Here is a 14,763-nt window from a genome sequence, read left to right as displayed (position 1 = left end):
CTACACAATGGCTGCCATACACTGGCACCCGGCACACATCACACTACACAATGGCTGCCATACACTGGCACCCGGCACACATCACACTACACAATGGCTGCCATACACTGGCACCCGGCACACATCACACTACACAATGGCTACCATACACTGGCACCCGGCACACATCACACTACACAATGGCTGCCATACACTGGCACCCGGCACACATCACACTACACAATGGCTGCCATACACTGGCACCCGGCACACATCACACTACACAATGGCTGCCATACACTGGCACCCGGCACACATCACACTACACAATGGCTGCCATACACTGGCACCAGGCACTCGTCACACTACACAATGGCTGCCATACACTGGCACCAGGCACACATCACACTACACAATGGCTGCTATACACTGGCACCCGGCACACATCACACTACACAATGGCTGCTATACACTGGCACCAGGCACTCGTCACACAATGGCTGAACGGCTCAGGAGATAGGGATTGATATCAGCCAATTAAGGGGAAGGGGTGATTAGGTGGCCTTGATGACCGAGACCTGATTGGGAATTTGGCCAGGAACGTCGGGCAACCCCCTACTCTTTACGATAGGCGTCCTGGGTTCTTTAACAGCCGAATTCAGTCAGGACCTCGGTTTAGCGTCTCATCCGAAGGACGGCACTCGCAGCTGTACGGTGTCCCCTGTCACTGTAACAGGGGCATTGTTACTGACTAGTCCAGAGGACAGAGTGCCCCCTGCTGGACAACAACACCACACGGATCATGAGTCCGGAGCTCTACTCGTGTAGCCACGCCAGATAGACCTAGACCTGGTTAATTTATTTATAGATCTACCTAGACCCGGTTCATTTATGTAGATTTATTTAGAGAATGTACAACTAGGCTACAACTATCCAAACTGATTACTAATTGTTTTGGGGTTACTTGCGAGTATGAAAAGGCATTGGGCAGCTAGGGTGGGTTATAATAGAGGATTCTGTGTTCATTCATTCATTCAAACAAATGGTCTTTTACTTTGATTGGTTCTAACTTGACTTTGAGGGACAGGAAGCCGTGATGGAAACACTAGGTTTTCTCTGACCTTTGTGTTGCTGCTGCCTTTTCTCAGGTGAACCAGAAGTTTAACACCCGGTGGACAACAGAGGAACAGCTGCTGGCAGTACAAGGTACACACTACACACACTACACACTACACACAGTACACAGTACACACTACACACAGTACACACTACACACAAGACACAGTACACACTATACACAACACACAGTACACACACGGTACACAGATAACACACAATACACAGATAACACACAGTACACAGATAACACACAGTACACAAATAACACACAGTACACACTACACACAGTACACACTACACACAAGACACAGTACACACAAGACACAGTACACACTATACACAACACACAGTACACACACGGTACACAGATAACACACAGTACACAGATAACACACAGTACACAGATAACACACAGTACACAAATAACACACAGTACACAGATAACACACAGTACTCAGATAACACACAGTACACAGATAACACACAATACACAACACACAACGCACAGTAATGTTACAAGGTAATGTTACTAGGGCGGTCAGGTGGCGTAACGGAGATTGCGTTCGTCACCAACCCCGGAGCGGCTGGATTCGCCTGTTTGAATCCAGCTCACAGCTCCGGGGTTGTCACCAGCTTGGCTGGCCGTTCACACTAATACAATTGGCAGTATTAGAGGGTGGGAGAAGCTGGCGGGGTGGGTCCGGGTCGTTGTAAACAGCGACTCCTACAGTTCGGTCGGGGCGCCTGCTAGGCTTGGGCGGTATGACGGTATTAAGGTATACCAGGGTATTTAGAAATACCTACGGTATTGATTTTCAATACCGTCCGTCACCGTCAAAATCACAGATGCGCTTCAGTTTCTATAACAGTGAAACGGAGTTTTGAGTGTAGTGCACACACTGAATGTAGTGCACACACGCGCCAGCAGAGGGCGAGACCGCTCTAGTGGAGCGAGTGGGTCACAACGGTGTTCACGTTTTACGGTAATGTTGCGACAGTGCTGTGAAAATACCGTAAAGCGTTGTGACGAGAGCAGTGTTGTTGTGGAGCAATCCGTCTCTTATTATATGTGAACTAAAGAGTACAAGGTTTACACAACAGCCCCCACCCGCCTTTTTATTGTATTTGTACCGTCCTGTACTATCCGCTGTCAGCTGTTTATCTCTCTCTGTGAGCTACTGAGCTTGAATAACTAGCGTTAGCTCACGTTAAGTAGCGTTAGCTCTGCGGCTAATCTTAGATTACCCTGAACTAAATCAATGACTAGGTTATAAAGCATTCTGGTAGTTTTCACTGCACATAGAAGTAGCCAAACAACGGGAGCATTTCGGGAGCATATGACCAAAACCCAGGCAATTTCTAGCCCTTAAGGAATCAAATAGTCTGCCATGGCTATAGGCTAGATGCTAACGCTAAAACGGTGCGGGCTTCTACCGGTGCGGGACTACCATTCTGAGAGCTGACGATGATTTGTTTACTTGGTAACACGTAACCCCCCCCCCCCCCCCCCCGCTGATGAAAATGAAAGTCATACCGTCAAATACCGTGCACCGGGGTATTATAACATAAAGGTTTGCCGGTTTGAAAATAAGGATACCGCCCAAGCCTAGCGCCTGCTAAGCGCGGATAGGACCTGAGTGGGATGGTGTGATCCTCCCACACGCTACGCCCTCTCAGTGAGAATCCGCGCTGCCAGGTGAAAAGAAGCGGTTGATTGGCTGGACGTGTGTCGGAGGAAGCACGTGATAGCCTCCACTCTCCCAGACCGACTGTGGGGGGTAAGTGCGCAGCGACCAGGAAGGGGATTGGGAATTGGCATAACGACTAACATTGGGATGGGAGAAAATCGGAGGAAAAAGGAGGGGGAAAAAGATATAAAAAAAAAAAAAAGTAATGGTACTGAGAGATACATCTCGGTATATTTAATCATATCCTGCATCATGTTATTGTTATTACATGTTATATGTTGTTGTATCGCCATGTTCTTCACCAGTGAGGCTGATGATGCGAAACCCCCTTCTCAGAAATAAAAGCCCGCCCTCTTTCCTTTCTCCAATAACATTCAGCCATCAGGAAATATGGGCGGGACTTCCAGGCCATCTCGGACGTGATTGGCAACAAGTCGGTGGTCCAGGTGAAGAACTTCTTCGTCAACTACCGCCGGCGCTTCAACCTGGACGAGGTGCTGCAGGAGTGGGAGGCGGAGCACGGCATGGAGGCGGGGGCCAAGGGAGGAGGGGAGGACGACAAGATGGAGGTGTCTCCCTCCCCCGAGGAGGGAGGAGCCACCGCCCCGGTCACCCCTGAGGAGCAGAAGGAGGTACGCATGTGTGTCGAGAGACAGGGAGGGAGAGAGGGAGGGAGGGACAGAGAGGGGGAGAGAGAGAGGGAGGGAGGGAGAGAGGGAGGGAGAGAGAGAAGGACGGAGGGAGAGGGAGAGAGAGAGGGAGGGACGGAGGGAGAGAGGGAGAGGGAGAGAGGGAGGGAGGGAGAGAGGGAGGGAGAGAGAGAAGGACGGAGGGAGAGGGAGAGAGAGAGGGAGGGACGGAGGGAGAGAGGGAGAGGGAGAGAGAGAGGGAGGGAGGGAGGGAGGGAGGGAGGGAGAGAGGGAGGGAGAGAGAGAGAGAAGGACGGAGGGAGAGGGAGAGGGAGAGAGAGAGAGAGGGAGGGACGGAGGGAGAGAGGGAGGGGGAGAGAGAGGAGGGAGGGAGAGAGAGAGAGAGAGAGGGAGACGGAGAGAGAGAGGGGGAGAGGGAGACAGAGGGAGAGAGAGAGACTTTTTAGATGACAGAGTTTCACACAGTGCTCCGCCCACAAGGTGGTTTCTAGGGCTGAGCCTGGTCGATGGTTTGGTCCAGTCTTGTCCAACCAAGAATGTATTGGTTGAGCGTTTGCGGTTATTGTTTTAGTTTTTTTTAAAGGAGCGAATGTTCACTGTAAAGTGTAAACACACACATTCCCTTTGCCGGTTTCCGGCTCTATATGTACCACTACGCTTTGCTAGCTTCATATCACAGCTGTATATGTACCACTACTAGAGCTGCCGCGGTATTGATGTTTTCCTTACCGCACACATTTGCAAAATATTTCCTACCGCCGCGGTATTACCGCACACACACACACAAAAAAAAAACGTTTGAATGCATTTTTTTTGTAGTCTACTCTTTATATAGCATATAGCCTGCCTCTAGTCTAAATGTCTATCTTTAGAGGATGACTTTGCAGCATGAATATTGTTTGGGATTCGGCATGCACGCATTCGTTATTAAAAGTGAAACACGGATTCGAAGTCTCCCCTCGGTGTCGCGCCCGCCGGTTACCCCCCCGACCCTTTCTTCTTATTATTATAACGTTACTACTTATGATTACAAAGGCATTCGATTTGTGGCATTAACGTTAGTATAGTTACACGTTCGTATTTACCGGACCACATAGCAAGGCAAGCGTTACTCAATTAATATCTAAGTTCCTTTCTTTGCTCAGAGCGTGCCGAGTTGTACCCATTCTGCGGTCTGTTAATAAAGTTTTCAATCAGACAAGTGTATAGAACGAAGGGCTTTTATTATAACATTTCGTTGCAGTAAAATCATTATGCCTCGTTCCCTGAGGAGCGACGGCGTCGGTAATCCACTCCGGTCTCCGGTGGGAGCTAACGTACTATTAGCCGTGTTGTGATGGCTGAGATTCAGGAAGTAAACGCACTGCAAGATGCTCCAAGCATGTGACGCGTATCTCTTCTGACCAATCAGTGGTCTGCAGTGTTTCATGTGACTTTTCTGGTACCCAATAGGGTCGCTTGGAATCTCGACAGAGAAGTAGGGTATATCTGCAGAGCCGCAAGCCCAACGAGAGCGTAATAATAATAATAATATAATAAAAAACAGCGGTGATGCCGGTATTCAGCCCAACGCTGCGGTGGGCATGATGTAACAGCGATACCGCGGTAATACCGATACCGCGGCAGCTCTAACCACTACACTTTGCTAGCTTAATATCACAGCTGTATATGTACCACTACGCTTTGCTAGCTTCATATCACATCTGTATATGTACCACTACGCTTTGCTAGCTTAATATCACAGCTGTATATGTACCACTACACTTTGCTAGCTTCATATCACAGCTGTATATGTACCACTACACTTTGCTAGCTTCATATCACAGCTGTATATGTACCACTACACATTGCTAGCTTCATATCACAGCTGTAAATGTACCACTACACATTGCTAGCTTCATATCACAGCTGTATATATGTACCACTACACTTTGCTAGCTTTATATCACAGGTTCTACTCTTACTCTCTATCTCTGTTATATTCTGCTGGGTTCTACTATATTCTGCTGGGTTCTACTCTTCACTCTAATGTGTCCCTGGTGTCTCTTCCAGGAGTCGTCCTCTCCAGCAGAAGAGCAGCTTCCCCAGGCCTCCTGAGTAGGCGGCCATGTTGGAATGGACCTCTTCCCTCCCTCCCTGCCTCCCCCATGGCCCGTTCTGAAGAGGGGTCCCCTTCAGCCTCTCCCCTTCCTCTTTTAGGCCTTGACCAGCCTCCCGTGTCTCACACAAGTCATTGTTATGACCTTTGACCTAAGAACTTGATGATCTCGTCACAGAGGTTATTTCCTGAGATCCCCCCCCCCCCCAAGTTCCTCCCCCCTCTATGACCTTGAGATTTCAAGGTCAGTCCTGCTACCTTCACCCCCCATCCCCCTCCTGCAAAACACTCGGACAGTGCACAGCTGCCACCAAATACAAACAGACAGAAAGAACGAGACAGAGAAGGATAGACAGACAGAGAAAGATACACACACAGACGGAGAAAAACAGACGGACAGATTGATGGAAATATAGACACAGACTGAAAGATAAACACGGACATAAAGAAAGATGGACAGAAATAAAGACATTGTTTTTAAGTATCGGCTGTTATTGAGTTTCGGATCCGATCCATTATAGAACGTTAGTTTGACATGTAATCATGTTTCATTAGATCTCGGAACCGGTAGAAACGGTAGAAACACCACATCAAGAGGCGGGAGGTTTTCACTAGATGGTGAGATGTGGCCTTCCTTCCTCCCTCCTACAACAGGGTCTCCACGGGCACGACAGTCCTGGGAATGTTATGGCATTTCTAAAAATATGTTTTCCATGCCTGGAAGATTCTGAAATAACCATAAACCTTTTCCGAGCTGTAAGTCAGAGCGACTATGTGGAGGTAAGACTGGTCAAAGCGGTTATAAATGAAAGGTTGTTCATCGTAGCGCAGAGATCCAGTCACGGGAGAGGTTCTTGGACTTGGAACCGGGCCCTGCTCGAAGCAGGAGACACCGCCACAATGTGTATCATAACTCACCAGAACTGCAACCCGGAACGGTAGAAACCAAACTACCGGCCCGAGCGGACCGCCGGTAACCCGAGAGAACCCGGAAAACGAGAAGAACCAAACCCCTGCGACGGGTCGATCCGTCACCGACTGTGCGGAACGGATTTATTATTTAATTAAGATTGTTTTGATGTGATCACATGATCGTTGTCTCACAAACGTCACACTCGCATGATTTCAGGGAAGGAGAAGGAGGTGTTCCTCATCGACGCCACGACTTCTGTCATATCTTTCACACACAATGCAATATGGGCGGGGGTCGCTCCCGGCGTCACGCGCACCGCGTTCTTCAAGGTGGGGAGACGGGCGTCCGTCACGTTATATACACTCGTATTATTTGATCACGTCGTCTAATCGGACATTTTTGGTAGAGGCAAGATGACCTGCGATAATCGAATCACTCGTGAATTCAACCGTAGAATTATACCACTTGATTAGCTTTTCAAGTGGACGTCGTCCTTAGAACGCTCGGTTCTCGACGTTCTAATCTCCCGCGTGAGAACGTGCACCAGGAAGTGACGACAGCCCCAATGGGCCCTTTTGTCGAAAAGAAAAAAAACACCCCAAAAAGAGCGTTTCTCTAGGTGGACTTTATTTTAAATCATAGAATTGGAGATGGAAGGTTTCTCTGAAGGACGTTGATTGATCGATGGGTTGAAGGAATGATTGATAATTGACTGATAATTGAGTGATTGATCATTCCATCGGTGATTGTGAAGCAGGGTTGCCATGCCAACAGCACTTTACACCATCATGCCCAGATGTACCCAATATCTGGACCAATAGGATTATGATGATTATTATTATTGTTATTATTATGATGGTTATTTTTTGTCTGCAGCTCAGGGGGTATTTCAAAGAGCAGGGTTGCTCAGCCAGAGAAGAACTTCAAGAAGTGTTTTGTCCAAAACGAGAGATTGTCCCTAGATATGAAAACCTGTATCCCAGGATTAAACTGATAAAAACATCCAGATGTTATCTGGATGAATCGGCTTCTTGAAATGTCCTTCTGAGGCAGATGGATGTTCTAAAAAAAAGTAAGTTCTTCATTCATGCAATAAAAGAAAAGTTAATTGTAAGATTAAAGAACATTATTTTTAGAACATCGTCGGCCTCCAAAGAGGTGTTCCTCCCTCGCTAGTTCGTTCCAGTTCACGCACCTCGGTTGAAGTTATTTTGTTTCTCCTGAAATATCCTTTCTGTACATTCTTTCAACATCTAAAATATCTTTCTTTTAATCCATATTTAAGCGTCCACTTTCGTTCCTTTCTTCATCAGTGTTTACAGACATCCAGTGTTCGTCGCCGTCTCTTAACGCGGGTTCACAAGAATGAAAAAAAACGGGTATCTCACGTACCGCGTCCAATGGGCGGTTAGGGTTGGGGGATGCGACGTCCAATGAGGTTAAGGCAGAGGGGGGGTGGGTTCAGGTACCGCGTCCAATGGGCGGTTAGGGTTGGGATGAGGTTAAGGCAGTGGGGGGTGGGTTCATACGTGAGATACCGTGTTTTCCCTGTTGGTTCACCCCATCCTCTCTCTCTCTCACACTGTGTTTTTTTTTTGTGAACTGAAATGATTGCGATTATTAGCGTTTGGCTTACTGTCTCTTTTACTGTCCGTCTGCTACATGTTGAGAATAATCAAAGCTATGCCGGTTCGACAATAACGTTAGGAATTTGTATGCAAGTCAGCGGGGTTACTGTCGGAAAAAGAACCGATGCGATTTTTTTCTTTTTTGTATCTCTAACGATATTAGGTGAAAAACCATGATCCGCTGAAATTGTATAGATTTACCTTTGATCACGGTTATTATTAAGCTATTGTATTCTTTGCGATGGTTCATATTTATGATATTCGAAGTGGCCGTCTCGGGCGACCAAACTGTGATGAGGTTGCGTTGGAATGGAATTTGTTCAATAATGTTTAAAGGGATAGTTTGTGATTTTCGCAACCCTCCGTCCCGGTGTCCTACTAAAGGGTGGAGTCCTTTCTCATACTAGCTCTGGTTAGTTAACCCACTCTGGTTAGTTAACCCACAGACCAATGCAAACTCAGTTGGGTCAAGCTCCTGTCTTTTAACCCTTTCACTACCACACCACAGACGGTTAACCCTTTGGTAGTGTGGTTGTGAAAGGGTTACCCTCTGTAGCGTGGCTGACAGCTGTGCAAGGGTTAACCATTTGGTAGTGTGGTAGTGAAAGCGTTAACCTTCTGTATTGTCGCAGTGAAAGGGTTAACCATTTGGTAGTGTGGTAGTGAAAGGGTTAACCTTCTGTAGTGTGGTTGTGAAAGGGTTAACCCTTTAGTAGTGTGGTAGTGAAAGGGTTAAAGAGTTGACCGAGCCTCAGCCAGGAGCTCGACACCATTGACGTTGCATTGGTTTGTGGCTAATTATCGGCTAATTATATTAAAGGATCGTACCGATCAACATCTTTGGTACGTAGGAAATAGGGCTAGGGTTACAGAAATCACAACTATCCTTTTTAAGAGGTTTTAAGAGCCAGGTGGGAAATTAACCAGTCAAAATCTGATATTGATTGTAATCGGGTGAGGTGATCTATTCTGTCCGCTTCGACAAGATATCCAACCGTTATTCAGAGGTCCTGCTCTGTTCCAAAAAAATCAGTTTGACTGGGAAATGGAACGGTAGGAAATGTCTTATTTAAAGAGTCACTAAACACATTGTCCCCCTGCCGCCCCCCAGTGGTCGTTGATGTCAGCAGACTCCGCCCCCTGCTCCGATCTCTGATGTCAGAGTGCCTCTTTGAATGGTGTATAAGGGGTGGAAACGGGGCACTCTGACATCACAGATCGGAGCAGGGGGCGGAGTCTGCGGCGCGGTGAGAGTATCAACACGGGGGCGGCAAAAGGCTTTTAGCCCCGCCCCCTGTGTGTCCGCTGGATCCGAAAGGCTGACGCTTTTAGCCCCGCCCCCTGTGTCCGCTGGATCCGAAAAGGCTGACGCGTTTAGCCCCGCCCCTCCCTGGATCCGAAAGGCTGACGCTTTTAGCCCCGCCCCCTGTGTCTGCTGGATCCGATAGGCTGACTCATTTAGCCCCGCCCCTTGTTTCCTGCTCCGCTATCGGGTTCCCAGAACGTGTTTTATGTGACGCCGGTCGGCGTCCGGTACTGTTGGACTGTTTTTAGGGGAGGTTTTTAGAACATTTTAGGCCTAATATTAGATAAGTTAAAATCAGAAACAGGGTTAGTAGATATCAAGTGCTCCGCGGGACAGTTTGTATAATTGTTCTATTTCACTGTTACATCACACTGTGTAAACAGAATGCTTTTTTTCCCCTTGTCGCATGAGCGCTGGAGCGACGAGCGGAGGGCGGGGTCGGTGTCGCCGTGGAGACGCGCCACGTTGTCGTCGGTAGCGGCGGCGGCGTCTCTGCGCGGTGACCTCTGACCTCGTCCTCCGCCGGCCGTTCGAGCTTGAAGAGGGGGTTAAACGCCAGTTGCTCTCGTTGAAAACCAAGAGTTGTATTAAAGTTGTAAATCTCTGTGTTGTGGCAAACTTTCTTCTTTTTTTTTCTTTTTTTCTCCGTTTATTTGATATGGGACGGTGCCTATCAATCAACAGTTATACATTTATAAATGAAAAACTGTAAATATGCCAACGTTAGCAGGGTTGCTATTTTTTCAGTTGTCGTCCCTGGGCTAGATGTTAACCCTTTCACTGCCGCACTACCAAACGGTTAACCCTTACACAGTACTAGTAAAGGGTTAACCTTCTGTAGTGTGGCAGTGAAAGGGTTAAAGCCAGAAAGAAACAGAAAAATAGAAGGACATTAAAACTAATATCAAAAACAATTTAAAACATATTCTGTACATTCACTCACTAGGCATTCATGCATCTATAAAAACATTGTGTACATCGACTTCATTTCAGTTGTAGTGAGGGTAGAATCAGCTGATATGATGGAAGCAGAAGTGAGATCAGATGAGATCATCCTTTATTGAAGGTGGGGGGGGGGGGGGTACAGGTATGGTCAGGGTAATGGAAGAAAGGCAATAAATATAGGCAAAAAAAATCGAATCTGAATATAAAATATGAGAAAATTAAACCATATAAACAAAGGTGCAGATGAGTTTCTATGCCCTAATATATGTTCGAATAAATATAGGCAATACAAATTTAATCTGAATATATATATATATACTATGACAATACTATTAGGGTAGCCTAATCTTTATCTGCAACTGTGAAGAAAAACACCATTGGTTTAAACGGAATGAATACACATATAAAAAAAAATATATATATATATATTAAATGTTTATTCTTTTTATTTTATTAAAAAAAAAATCGAATGTTAATTTAGAATTCGAATGTCAACATTATGAACGAAGCTTCGAACCATTGGGTACAGCCCTACTTTGGGCAGGTCCGGTCCAGTGGATCCTCCTGAGTGTTCGATGCTTTGGGGGTGCTTATAGCTTATCCGCAACAGTAAGTGACTTCCGGGGTAGGCCTGATTGGCCCCGACAGGCACGTGACGCGCAACTTTCTCTGCCGCGCGGCACGCTCCGCGGAGCGGAGCGGCAGAGCTTGCGGAATGATGTAACCGTCCAAATCCGCTACGACTTTCATTCGGCGCTTCAGCTCACCTGGCAGAGCAGCGGTCCTGCGATCCTGCGGTCCGTTGTTGACGAGTTCGAATCCCATCAAAAAAAAAATTTTTAACGTGATTTTTTTTTTTAACGTGTATTCTTTCGCCGGTTAAGGTTAGGCATGGTTATGGTTAAGGTTAAGGTTAGGCATTGTTTCGGAGTTGGTTAAGGTTAGAACGGTTAAGTTTAGGCGCTGTTAAGGAGCTGGTTAAGGTTAGAGTTTGTCTTAGAGAATGGCAATATTCTTTCTATGGTTAAGGTTAGGCATGGTTATGGTTATGGTTAAGGTTAGGCATTGTTTCGGAGTTGGTTAAGGTTAGAACGGTTAAGTTTAGGCGCTGTTAAGGAGCTGGTTAAGGTTAGAGTTTGTGTTAGAGAATGGCAATATTCTTTCTATGGTTAAGGTTAGGCATGGTTATGGTTAAGGTTAAGGTTAGGCATTGTTTCGGAGTTGGTTATGGTTAGAACGGTTAAGTTTAGGCGCTGTTAAGGAGCTGGTTAAGGTTAGAGTTTGTCTTAGAGAATGGCAATATTCTTTCTATGGTTAAGGTTAGGCATGGTTAAGGTTAGGCATTGTTTCGGAGTTGGTTAAGGTTAGAACGGTTAAGTTTAGGCGCTGTTAAGGAGCTGGTTAAGGTTAGAGTTTGTGTTAGAGAATGGCAATAGACAGCCTATTTCCGCGCGACAGCTCTCAGCAGCCTCGTTGCGCGTCCTGAGTTTGCCGCGTCACGTGCCTGTCGGGGCCAATCAGGCCTACCCCGGAAGTCACTTACTGTTGCGGAACAGTTACAGGCTTTTGGGGTAGGGCTGTACCCAATGTCCTCTTTTAACATTCAAAGTATTCGAACGAAGCTTCGAATGTCTGTCGTCATATTTTATGACGTACTCCAAATTAGTTTTTACATTTTTCTTTTTTCTTCTTATAAATATCGTCAAACTAAATACTCAATTTGAATAAAGTGATTAATCTGATTAAATTAGTTTTTTTTTTTTTTATTAAATCAACTTTCTTTAATGAATATCAGTTTGGTCAACATAAATAATCCAATAAGGGCACGGTTGGTACGAAAGTGATGGTGACGTCTTGATGGAGCGCCAAGCGGATGCAGACACTAGGCTACATCATTATGATAATTGTTTTATTTAAATTGTTATGACGAGTCATATACTATAATAGTATAATACTATAATATTAGTGTAGCCTAATCTTTATCTGCAACTGTGAAGAAAAACCCCATTGGTTTAAACAATGAATAGACACATAAAAAAAAGACAGCCCTACTTTGTCAATTGTCAATATTCATTGTCAACAGTACAATGCAATAGAGAAAACACGCATGACAAGCCTGTGATGTTATTTTTGTGCATAGCACACCCGCAAGGTCTGACGCAGGCCAGCTGTCATACATTTCCTTTCTACTGTGGCAACACAACAGTTGCTATGTGCAAAACAATGTTTATTATTTGTTGATATATGAAGAAATATATCAACAAACAAATTGTTTTATTCTGGCAAAATCACTGGTAAAAAAATTAAATATATACACCATATTATTCCTTGCCTGAATCGAGCCAAATGAGTTATATATCCAGCCCCTTGAATTGTTGTCAACAGTGCCCTCTTCTGTCCATTTCTACAAATTCCAGGCGATTCAGAACAGTCTGAACTGAATAATATAATTATGAGAAGCAGAGAGAGGCCAGAAGTGATTTAGGAAATGTTTGGAATGCCCTCCCTGTTGGAAGAGACAACAGTTGCTATGTGTAAAACAATGGTTTTATACACAAGAAATATATCAACAAAAATGTAATACAATTGTGTAACTGAGGGGTACAATTCCCTGACTGTATTGTTAGATATGATACTTACTACCACTACCTCTTGTACTTTAGACTCTGGCCACCCAGTACTAGGCATAAATAATTATGGTAAACACTCCCACGTAGATGAAACGATCCAACACAAATGTACCAAGTCGAAAGTCTGCGTTTAATAATAATTAATACATAGCAAAAGGTATGTAGAGCAATCACTTAATTACATTTATGATTTGAAATAGGATGCACTTTTATGGCAAATGAGTATTCGTTGGTATATCAATAGAGAACGTCCAATCTCTGGTGGCGCAGGCGGTAAATGTACAACCTGGAATATTTAAGGAATAATAGCAATGATACTTTAATGATTATAGAACTGGATACACTAGGGGGGAATTCCGGTCGCTTGTAAGACAACTGGAGAAGGGGGGGGGGGGGTAGAGTCTGGCTGTATCCGTCTGGCCGAGGGTATCCTGGGAGAACCCACGGTTGTGCGGCTCGGTGCCTCAGCGATCCTCGATCCACAGATGAAAGCAGTTGGACTCTCTGTGGGCCGGCTTCCTCCGGTCCACGATGGAGAGACGTGAAGCGACCTCGTCGTGTAGAGCGTCTCCTCACCTGTCGTCCTCTCCGGGGGGGGGGTTTCCAACACACGGCAGTGTTGGTCTTTATCCATAGAATAATCACTGTATACAAAGCATAATCCGTGCCTGGGAAGGCGGGCTGTCGTCGGTAGAATAATCCGGTATGCAGGTCCACTCGCTCGTCGGCTCTGGGGCTCCTCGGGTGCAGCCTCACATGGGGTCGGCCACCCTGGATAAGCAGCCAGTTCTACCCGAAACGATGGGGGTACTGACTACGATAGTATTCTCACCGCACGAAGCACTACATATGAATAGACTATTATTAGCTTAATAGACTACGTCCAACTCGACGATATAGTGCCAAATATGACTATTCAAATATTAATATACACGATGTCTCAATACCGATGGTAGGCCGAACTTGGCCTTACTCCCACACGTGGCGTCGCGGGGAGGCTTTACGTCTGTCACTCTATTGGAGGGTAAGAAACTGGACTAAAAAGGGAAGTCCTACTTTAGTAGCGCAGTATATATACGCACTATGAACAAATAGTACCATTAGTGGTGCGGTAGCCAGATTCCTACGCGGAACTAGGACTTGTTCGTACATGTTGAGCGGTACGTTTGAACTGGGTCTGGGGGGTATGGCAGCCTGGCACCAAGGTCTCGACCAATAGTAGAATGGAGACTATTATGGGATGTTCAGTAGGCTAGAATGGATATTCAATGCATATTGTACAAGGAATATACAAGGGATATCAGGGAATATTAGAGAATATACAAATACAATTAAATATATATATATAAATAAATATATATATATTCGGTTTAATCTGGCCCTTCACAACAAATTGTTTTATTACTGGATCTTGTAAACCAAGTCACAGTGGAACAGTAATATGCTTTTCCACTGTTTTAGCTGCCACTCCACTGAAACTGGTTACCAATGGTTACAGGCAGCCAGTTTTCTGTGCAAGGCCTGGTATCATATTAGATTATATTCAAATGTATTGTCATCATATAAGTACAGTACAACAAAAAGAAGTTGGCATCTAACCGGTGTACAAGGTAACATAAACATAAAAACGGACAACACGCTCATCACAGACAAGCTGGATGTAGCCAATTACTTAAACATTTTCTTCACAAACATAGCCACAACACTGGTAAACAAACTACCCTCCCACTCAGGGCTTTATGGGTGTGACGACCCTCCCCCACACTGTGAAGCCTTCCTCTGCTCTGGCTGCGTGTAGCATAATGAC

General features: G+C 45.6%; 1 protein-coding gene across 2 annotated transcripts in view; it reads left to right on the top strand.

Moving 5' to 3' along the window:
- The window catches only part of rcor1 (REST corepressor 1), a 44,064-nt gene extending 34,113 nt beyond the window's left edge, over nt 1–9,951 (top strand). The window contains exons 11-14 of one of the 2 annotated variants that reach the window (XR_014619409.1): nt 1,128–1,185; nt 3,165–3,418; nt 5,489–9,197; nt 9,312–9,951. Coding sequence is in view for 1 of the 2 variants with exons in the window: in XM_084308054.1 (XP_084164180.1) it covers nt 1,128–1,185; nt 3,165–3,418; nt 5,489–5,533 (357 nt within the window). In the remaining variant the exon portion in view is untranslated. Of the gene's footprint in view, nt 1–1,127; nt 1,186–3,164; nt 3,419–5,488; nt 9,217–9,311 lie in introns of those variants that run through there. The other variant, XM_084308054.1, reaches the window with a different exon arrangement.
- Nucleotides 9,952–14,763: the final 4,812 nt, after the last annotated feature.

Source organism: Notolepis coatsorum (assembly GCF_963971535.1).
Source record: "Notolepis coatsorum genome assembly, chromosome: 2".
Lineage (NCBI taxonomy): Eukaryota > Metazoa > Chordata > Actinopteri > Aulopiformes > Paralepididae > Notolepis > Notolepis coatsorum.
Note: the sequence above shows the minus strand (reverse complement) of the source record. Positions and strands in the feature narration are given on the sequence as shown.